This window comes from Pseudophryne corroboree, chromosome 9 (assembly GCF_028390025.1).
Source record: "Pseudophryne corroboree isolate aPseCor3 chromosome 9, aPseCor3.hap2, whole genome shotgun sequence".
NCBI classification, from domain to species: Eukaryota; Metazoa; Chordata; class Amphibia; order Anura; family Myobatrachidae; genus Pseudophryne; species Pseudophryne corroboree.
In genome coordinates, this window is record NC_086452.1 from 473,178,874 (window position 1) to 473,189,187 (window position 10,314).

The window sequence follows — 10,314 nt, forward strand, 5'->3', positions numbered from 1 at the left end:
CATATTAGGAGTATTTATATGAGGGGTAGTATCAGGTACACATATTAGGAGTATTTATATGAGGGGTAGTATCAGGTACATGTTGGGTATTATGAGTGGTAGTATCAGGTACATGTTGGGTATTATGAGGGGTAGTATCAAGCACAGTGTAAGGGTACTATGAGTGATAGTATCAGGATCAGGTACACATATTAGGAGTATTTATATGAGGGGTAGTATCAGGTACACATATTAGGAGTATTTATATGAGGGGTAGTATCAGGTACACATATTAGGAGTATTTATATGAGTGGTAGTATCAGGTACATGTTGGGTATTATGAGTGGTAGTATCAGGTACATGTTGGGTATTATGAGGGGTGGTATCAGGTACAGTGTCAGGGTAATATGAGGGATAGTATCAGGATCAGGTACACATATTAGGAGTATTTATATGAGGGGTAGTATCAGGTACACATATTAGGAGTATTTATATGAGGGGTAGTATCAGGTACACATATTAGGAATATTTATGAGGGGTAGTATCAGGTACATATTGGGTATTATGAGTGGTAGTATCAGGTACATGTTGGGTATTATGAGGGGTAGTATCAGGTACAGTGTCAGGGTAATATGAGGGATAGTATCAGGATCAGGTACACATATTCTGAGTATTTATTTGAGGGGTAGTATCAGGTACACATATTAGGAGTATTTATATGAGGGGTAGTATCAGGTACACATATAAGGAGTATTTATATGAGTGGTAGTATCAGGTACATGTTGGGTATTATGAGTGGTAGTATCAGGTACATGTTGGGTATTATGAGGGGTAGTATCAGGTACAGTGTCAGGGTAATATGAGGGATAGTATCAGGATCAGGTACACATAATAGGAGTATTTATATGAGGGGTAGTATCAGGTACACATATTAGGAGTATTTATATGAGGGGTAGTATCAGGTACACATATTAGGAGTATTTATATGAGTGGTAGTATCAGGTACATGTTGGGTATTATGAGGGGTAGTATCAGGTACAGTGTCAGGGTAATATGAGGGATAGTATCAGGATCAGGTACACATATTAGGAGTATTTATATGAGGGGTAGTATCAGGTACACATATTAGGAGTATTTATATGAGGGGTAGTATCGGGTACATGTCAGGGTATTATGAGGGGTACTATCAGGTACACATATTAGGAGTATTTATATGAGGGGTAGTATCGGGTACACATTTTAGGAGTATTTATATGAGGGGTAGTATCGGGTACATGTCAGGGTATTATGAGGGGTAGTAGCGGGTACATGTCAGGGTATTATGAGGGGTAGTATCAGGTACATGTCAGGGTATTATGAGGGGTAGTATCAGGTACACATATTACATACCTCCCAACATGACCCTCTCCAGGAGGGACAAAATGCTCTGCTTCTGGACTTCTTTCTTAATTTGTGATTGGCATCACCTGTATTGAACAGGTTAATGGATAAGAAAGGTTTTTCAGCACAGGTGAGGGCAATCATAACTTACGAGAAAAGTCCAGAAGCAGAGCATTGTGTCCCTCCTGGAGAGGGTCATGTTGGGAGGTATGATATTAGGAGTATTTATATGAGGGGTAGTATCAGGTACATGTCAGGGTATTATGAGGGGTAGTATCGGGTACATGTCAGGGTATTATGAGGGGTACCATCAGGTACACATATTAGGAGTATTTATATGAGGGGTACTATCAGGTACACATATTAGGAGTATTTATATGAGGGGTAGTATCGGGTACACATATTAGGAGTATTTATATGAGGGGTAGTATCAGGTACACATATTAGGAGTATTTATATGAGGGGTAGTATCGGGTACATGTCAGGGTATTATGAGGGGTAGTATCGGGTACACATATTAGGAGTATTTATATGAGGTGTAGTATCGGGTATATGTCAGGGTATTATGAGGGGTAGTATCGGGTACATGTCAGGGTATTATGAGGGGTAGTATCAGGTACATTAGGGGCAGTATTGGCGGGTGTACTGTGAGCGGACATATTAGTGAGGTCCCCCTCCTCAGTATAATGTGTTACTATACACATTTATGGAGGCAGGGCTGGGTGGAGGCAGAGCACGGTATGCTTCTGTTGCTGCTGCCGCCGCCCTGTGCGTGTGCGGACGCCATTTTGGCGAAGCCGCCTGCTCTTCCCTCCTCCACCCAGCACACGTCTCCTCCTCCTCCCCGGCAGCGGCGGCGGCCATGTCCCCGGAGCGATTTTCCCTCTAGCGCCCGCGTGCGGCCCGCAAACCCCCCCCCCCCCTCCCCCTCCCCCTCCCCCTCCCCTTCAATTACGGCGGCCACTGGGTTCCCACGGCGACCGCGCTGCTTACCCCCCCGCCCTCCGTCACACCCCGGGTCCCGGCCAATGGGCTGCCTGCGCGGCCTCCCACGTGCCCCTCCCCCTGTCCTTTCCCCCCGCCCCCTTCCGCGGCGCCCCTCGATGACGGCGGCGTCTCTCGTCTCCTCCTGACTCTCTCATTGTGGAAGATGGCGGCCGCGGCGGAGTGAGCGCGCTCCCGGCAGCAGCATGAAGCGGCAGAGCGAGCGCGGGGAGCCCAGTCCCGGCCGGGCCAAGCGGCTGCGAGAGCGGCGGGAGGAGGCCGGAGGCGGCGGCGGTCACCACAAGAGTTCCGGGGGCGGGCGGCGGGAGAGGCCCAGCCAGGCCGGAGCCTCCTCGTCAGCCTCCCGCCGGCCCCGGCCCCTGCTGTCGCCCAGCCCGGCCTCCGCCGCCGCCGAGCCCCCGGGCGGCCTGGAGTACAAGACGCTGCTGATCAGTAACCTGGGCTCGGCGCTGCCGGAGCCGCTGCTGGAGGACTGGCTCTTCCGACACTTCCAGCGCTTCGGCGACATCAGCGTCAAGCTCTCCCACACCCCGGAGCTGGGCCGGGTGGCCTACATCAACTTCCGCCGGCCGGCCGAGGCCCGCCAGGCCCGACACGCCAAGCTGCGGCCCCTGCTCTACGACCGGCCGCTCCGCGTGGAGCCCGTCTTCACCCAGCAGCCGGCGGGGGCGGCCCGGAGGCCGGAGCCCGTGCCCCTGAGCGCCCTGCCCGCCGCCTACCCCCGCTCGGGCTCTCCCAGGCACCCGCTGCTGGCCCCAGCCTCCTCCTCCGCCGAGGCCTACTACAGCGGCCTGTACGAGGAGCGGGCCCGGGGCGGCGAGGACGAGCAGCTGGCCCCGGAGGACGACCACCGGGCCACGCGGAACCTCTTCATCGGCAACCTGGACCACCTGGTGACTGAGGTGGACCTGCGGCGGGCCTTCGACAAGTACGGCCCCATCGAGGAGGTGGTCATCAAGCGGCCGTCCCGCAGCCAGGGCTCCGCCTACGCCTTCCTCAAGTTCCAGAACCTGGACATGGCCCACCGGGCCAAGCTGGCCATGAGCGGACGCCTGCTGGGCCGCAACGCCATGAAGATCGGCTACGGCAAGGCCAACCCCAGCACCCGGCTGTGGGTGGGCGGCCTGGGGCCCAACACCTCGCTGGCAGCCCTGGCCAGGGAGTTCGACCGCTTCGGCAGCATCAGGACGGTGGACTACGTCAAGGGGGACAGCTTCGCCTACATCCAGTACGAGAGCCTGGACGCCGCCCAGGCCGCCTGCACCCAGATGCGCGGCTTCCAGCTCGGGGACCGCAGGCTGCGCGTGGACTTTGCAACGGTGACCCCCGAAGAAGCTGCTGCGGCGGCAGCCAGATACGCCCCCGTGCAGCCCACCCCCTACCCGTTGCCCCTTCCCTATGAACTGCTACAGTCTGAGGCTTATAGCCGGCACCGGGCAGCCCTGGAGCCAGATCTGAGAGTGAGAGATAGGACTCCTCCCCACCTCCTGTACTCTGACCGGGAGAGGCCTTTCGTGGAGGCAGGGTGGGTGAACTCTGAGCGGAGAGCCATTGGGCAAGCGGCACGGAGCAGGAGCGGAGACCGAGGGGGCCTGAGCAGCTCTAAGAACAGGGAGGAGAGGCGGAGGCGGCGCAGCTTGTCTGGAGATAGAGGGAGGAATAGACTGGAAAGGAGCCCTGATCGCCCAAGGAGGGAACCTTCTGAAAGAGAACCAAGCACCCCACCATCCCCACCACACAATCATAGGCCGCCACCACAGGAGAAGCCTCGTCCCCCAACCCCCGAACCACCCCAGCCCAGGAGAAACCACCACCCAAGACCGCCTGAGCCCCCTGCCGAAAGACAATCTCCAGGGGTAGAGAAAGGACGGACGCTGCCGCCCTTGTGGTGTGGCCACCTGGTACTAAAAAACAGCTGTTTTCCAACCTACCTACACTTCTTGGAAGGGGACCGTGATGTTCCCAGTGCCCTCCTAAGGGACCGCACTGCACCCAATGGGGGAAGTTTGTCACAGCTCAAAATTGCTCAGCGACTCAGGCTTGACCAGCCCAAGCTGGAGGAAGTCACCCGCCGGGTGAGGCAGGGCACTACCGGAGGCCATGCCGTGCTCGTTGCCAGTCAGGCCCCACAGAACGAAGGGGCAGTCCCTGGGGAACCTGGCTTGCAGCGCCGCCTGCTCAGGAACCTGGTCTCCTATCTGAAGCAGAAGCAGGCGGCCGGCGTCATTAGCCTGCCGGTGGGAGGGAGCAGCAAGAGCAGGGACCCTAGCGGGATGTTGTACGCTTTTCCACCATGTGACTTCCACCAGTTGTACCAGCAGACTGCACAGCGCACTGTAGGCAAGCTAGAAGAGAACATGATCATAGTGCTGGTGAGAGACAGCGCCTGATCCAAGACTTACCACGGCCGCAAGGGCCTCCTCGAACTGGCTGATGCCCACTCTGTCCCGTCTCTGTTATGGTTATCAGGGCTGAAATTGTCACTGCAATGTGTGGTTAGCGTTTATTTACCCTTTAAATACGGAAGGGGTCTCTTCTGCGCTTCGGTGACGCGGTTCAGGCCCCTTCCGCATTCAAAGGGTTAAAGATGTCACAGCAACAAGTAACTGCCCCCCCTCTGTCATACAGTCACACGTATTCCTCAGCAATCGCTCTGTGAGCAGAGTGACAGGTCAGGTCTTGTTTTATATGTCTGAACTGAATTCTCCCAGACAATTGGCTGCTGGACAGATTATATATATATATATATATGTATTTCTCTTTGTGTTTTTTTTAATTCTTTTCACCTTGTCCGGCGTGTTCCGCTCCCTCTCTCTTCATAGAGCCCCTAACAGGTTTTGCTTTGTGTCTTTGGATGGGCGGTGGTGGGATAGAGTAATGTTTTATTTGGTCGCAGTTGGGGGAAGGGGGCTAGCGCTGTTTTTAGGTTTGTGTGCTTGTGTGATTCTGGAGTCCTCTGTAGTGTGAGGGTCCAGTGAGTGCCTTATGTATACGTGATGCTGCCGGTGCAATGCATTCTGTCACTGTGTGTGTATGCTGGATGTGTGCGGGAATAGGGGGGGGGGGGGGGGGGGACGAGGACAGCCAATCCCAAAGGTCTTATTAGTCGCTGACACTCTCCCTGTTTATAACCAGAGAGCCTCCAAGGATCCGAGCCTGCTCGTTATCTCTTAATGAAGCATAAGTACGCCACACCCTGAGAATTAACAAATTGGATGTGTAGTGAGACTGGTTATCTGTGGATAAATCTTCATTAACTCTGTCACTGCGTAAACGCTGTATATCTTATACGCACTGCTGTATATCTCCAGGTGTGTACAGGTTATCTATGTATGGCCCCACTGTTCCGGCCGGCCTATAGGGTATACACACTGGTGCCTATGACTTATATAGTCGGTCGTGTGTAGCTTTGATGCAACCTATATTTAGCCTTTTCATATACATACATAATGAGTACACACGTGTGCGCGATATGGGCCTGGGGAAATTAGAATTTGTCAAAGTTATTTCAAGAGACATCGACTGAGCGCAGAGAGCGTTATTGTGTAACACGCAGGATTTCTGGGCTGTAGTGGTATCCAGAAGGTGATGAGACGTCTAGGTGTCTTACGTAGTTACGCCATGCACCAAATATGGGAGCTGTACTGTGCGAAAATGACCAAAATGACTTTTATACACGTTTATACAGTATAACATAATCCTGGCACGAAGTGACCTGTCGTATCGGGTGGTGCGTGTGTGATTGGGTTCCCCCTGCGATGGACGCGTATGCTTTGTGCTTGGCTGATCATGTGTTGTGTCCGTTCATAGGGCGATGTGTCAGTAGGCGATTTCAGGTGGTACATTGAGTGGAGCCATTTCCGTCATATTTATTAGCGATTGGCATAAGTCTGATTGCGGTTCTCTAAGCTGTTGGTCAGGGATGTCTGCTCGGGAAAGGTCCCCGTCTAATGCGTGTGGTCAGGGATGAGTGATATGTATCGGTGTGAGAGGATGAGACCCGCTCGCTAATCATTATCCATAGATTAGTTGTCTTTATTCAGCCTGCCCGCTGTAGGAGCTCCTCTCGTCCCTCCGACCGTAACACGTGTCCCTGATTCAGAGATGCTTCCATCACCGTGTAATGGGCGTCAGTGCTGAATGATGGACAGGCCAGCCCGTTATACAGAATGTCTATGTAAAGTCACTTTGGAGGGGGTGTTTATTGAACGTGGTTCCTGACTGTACTCTGACTGGCCGACCAATCAGATTCCACATTTCATACACACCTCTTCCAACGCAGCCTTGAATACTTTCCTATGCTCCATTGCTCAACGGTGACCTGCAGTCTGGCTAGTGAGGGCAGATAATGCGCTATTACCCATACGCTAGCAGCGGGTGACTGAAATGGCCAATTATCTACCTGTCATGAAGCGACATTTGTCTTTGGTACTTCGCTGATGAACAACAGCTTCATGATGCTCCGAGAAATCATCCTGACATAGCTTTATGGAAGTTGTAGTTCAACAGCCGGCGTTCCAAAGACTGGTCATCCTTGCTATAAGACACTGTATACTAATAGCACCGCTGTCTCATTACACAGGGCACAGGCTGTTCATGTGAGCTGTGGACGTCTGGTGTCTTCTCCGTTGTACACGTCCTCCTCGGTCATCTGCTGCCTAAGGTCCAGGCCACACTGGCATTGTCGGAGGCTGTGATGTCTGGCCAGACCCTGGCATAATATAGCAATGACTGGGGATTGCTGTTCCTGTCACATCTTGGGCATATCACTGTAGCGTATGCAGCAATCCCCATTCACTTCTATGTTACGCCGGCTGAGCATCTCCTCACTGGCCAGGGAATGCAGCCTCCTACATGACAGCCCATGCGGCACTGCCCCTCACTGGCCAGGGAATGCAGCCTCCTACATCACAGCCCATGCGGCACTGCCCCTCACTGGCCAGGGAATGCAGCCTCCTACATCACAGCCCATGCGGCACTGCCCCTCACTGGCCAGGGAATGCAGCCTCCTACATCACAGCCCATGCGGCACTGCCCCTCACTGGCCAGGGAATGCAGCCTCCTACATGACAGCCCATGCGGCACTGCCCCTCACTGGCCAGGAAATGCAGCCTCCTACATGACAGCCCATGCGGCACTGCCCCTCACTGGCCAGGGAATGCAGCCTCCTACATGACAGCCCATGCGGCACTGCCCCTCACTGGCCAGGAAATGCAGCCTCCTACATGACAGCCCATGCGGCACTGCCCCTCACTGGCCAGGGAATGCAGCCTCCTACATGACAGCCCATGCGGCACTGCCCCTCACTGGCCAGGGAATGCAGCCTCCTACATGACAGCCCATGCGGCACTGCCCCTCACTGGCCAGGGAATGCAGCCTCCTACATGACAGCCCATGCGGCTCTGCCCCTCAGTGGTTGGGGAATGCAGCCTCCTACATGACAGCCCATGCGGCACTGCCCCTCACTGGCCAGGGAATGCAGCCTCCTACATGACAGCCCATGCGGCACTGCCCCTCACTGGCCAGGGAATGCAACCTCCTACATGACAGCCCATGCGGCACTGCCCCTCACTGGCCAGGGAATGCAGCCTCCTACATCACAGCCCATGCGGCACTGCCCCTCACTGGCCAGGGAATGCAGCCTCCTACATCACAGCCCATGCGGCACTGCCCCTCACTGGTCAGGGAATGCAGCCTCCTACATCACAGCCCATGCGGCACTGCCCCTCACTGGTCAGGGAATGCAGCCTCCTACATCACAGCCCATGCGGCACTGCCCCTCACTGGCCAGGGAATGCAGCCTCCTACATGACAGCCCATGCGGCACTGCCCCTCACTGGCCAGGGAATGCAGCCTCCTACATCACAGCCCATGCAGCACTGGCCAGGGAATGCAGCCTCCTACATCACAGCCCATGCGGCACTGCCCCTCACTGGCCAGGGAATGCAGCCTCCTACATGACAGCCCATGCGGCACTGCCCCTCACTGGCCAGGGAATGCAGCCTCCTACATGACAGCCCATGCGGCACTGCCCCTCACTGGCCAGGGAATGCAGCCTCCTACATGACAGCCCATGCGGCACTGCCCTTCACTGGCCAGGGAATGCAGCCTCCTACATCACAGCTCATGCGGCACTGCCCCTCACTGGTCAGGGAATGCAGCCGCCTACATCACAGCCCATGCGGCACTGGCCAGGGAATGCAGCCTCCTACATCACAGCCCATGCGGCACTGGCCAGGGAATGCAGCCTCCTACATCACAGCCCATGCGGCACTGCCCCTCACTGGCCAGGGAATGCAGCCTCCTACATGACAGCCCATGCGGCACTGCCCCTCACTGGCCAGGGAATGCAGCCTCCTACATCACAGCCCATGCGGCACTGCCCCTCACTGGCCAGGGAATGCAGCCTCCTACATGACAGCCCATGCGGCACTGCCCCTCACTGGCCAGGGAATGCAGCCTCCTACATCACAGCCCATGCGGCACTGCCCCTCACTGGCCAGGGAATGCAGCCTCCTACATGACAGCCCATGCGGCACTGCCCCTCACTGGCCAGGGAATGCAGCCTCCTACATCACAGCTCATGCGGCACTGCCCCTCACTGGTCAGGGAATGCAGCCTCCTACATCACAGCCCATGCGGCACTGCCCCTCACTGGTCAGGGAATGCAGCCTCCTACATCACAGCCCATGCGGCACTGCCCCTCACTGGTCGGGGAATGCAGCCTCCTACATCACAGCCCCTCACTGGCCAGGGAATGCAGCCTCCTACATCACAGCCCATGCGGCACTGCCCCTCACTGGTCAGGGAATGCAGCCTCCTACATGACAGCCCATGCGGTACTGCCCTTAGGTTGCAGCATAAAAGGCAGGTGATGTTCTTTCTTTGTACATATTATTATCCCCTGCATGGTCATTAAAGAGACGGAATCCAAAAACCAGATTTATGCAAACTGAGGTTCTGCAGCTGTGTGGGGAACTAGAAGTCCCAGCATTTTCTGCCAGCTGGACTGCATAGGTTGCCAGAGACTGTGTTGCTGTAACCACTATTACTGATCTGTTACTTTTCTTTTACTCACCAGATTTCTGTGACTACTGCATATGATGTTCTCACTGTAAACTTGTGTAAGCAAATGTTCCTGCCCACACGTGTGGGAATGTATGTGTGGTATAGGACACGTGTGACCCATGATCACCTGTAGCCAGCTCCAGGGTTCCTCATTTCCCTCATGCATTATTACAGTTGCAATATTCAGCAGCATACTTCCAGAATGTATAGAGAAAATGTCAATAAAAGATGTTGGAATAAAGAGAGTGTGAGACAGAGCAAGTTTCCATCTGATTTATGTGTACTAAGGCTTGCAGCACATGATCACACAGCGGGGTACTGAGGCCTGCAGCACATGATCACACAGCGGGGTGCAGTGATCCCTCTACAGAGGCCTGCAGCACATGATCACACAGCGGGGTGCAATGATCCCTCTGTACAGAGGCCTGCAGCACATGATCACACAGCGGGGTACTGAGGCCAGCAACACATGATCACACAGCGGGGTGCAGTGATCCCTCTACAGAGGCCTGCAGCACATGATCACACAGCGGGGTACTGAGGGCTGCAGCACATGATCACACAGCGGGGTGCAGTGATCCCTCTACAGAGGCCTGCAGCACATGATCACACAGCGGGGTGCAATGATCCCTCTGTACAGAGGCCTGCAGCACATGATCACACAGCGGGGTACTGAGGCCTGCAACACATGATCACACAGCGGGGTGCAGTGATCCCTCTACAGAGGCCTGCAGCACATGATCACACAGCGGGGTACTGAGGCCTGCAGCACATGATCACACAGCGGGGTACTGAGGCCTGCAGCACATGATCACACAGCGGGGTGCAATGATCCCTCTGTACAGAGGCCTGCAGCACATGATCACACAGCGGGGTACTGAG

General features: G+C 54.9%; 1 protein-coding gene across 1 annotated transcript; it reads left to right on the forward strand.

The window, feature by feature from the left end:
- The first annotated feature begins 2,368 nt into the window (after positions 1-2,368).
- On the forward strand, positions 2,369-9,689 carry RBM15B (RNA binding motif protein 15B). The gene is made up of 2 exons (XM_063941384.1): positions 2,369-4,736; positions 9,446-9,689. Exons 1-2 carry the CDS (start codon positions 2,550-2,552, stop codon positions 9,563-9,565), a joined length of 2,307 nt encoding a protein of 768 aa, XP_063797454.1. The 5' UTR covers positions 2,369-2,549; the 3' UTR covers positions 9,566-9,689.
- The last annotated feature ends 625 nt before the right edge of the window (positions 9,690-10,314 follow it).

What these genes read in the sequence shown, in the direction of transcription:
- RBM15B (XM_063941384.1), top strand. Translation starts at nt 2,550, where the DNA reads ATGAAGCGGCAGAGCGAGCGCGGGGAGCCCAGTCCCGGCCGGGCCAAG. An exon ending in AGAACATGATCATAGTGCTG is followed by an intron (nt 4,737 to 9,445) that starts GTGAGAGACAGC and finishes TTTACTCACCAG; the next exon opens with ATTTCTGTGACTACTGCATA.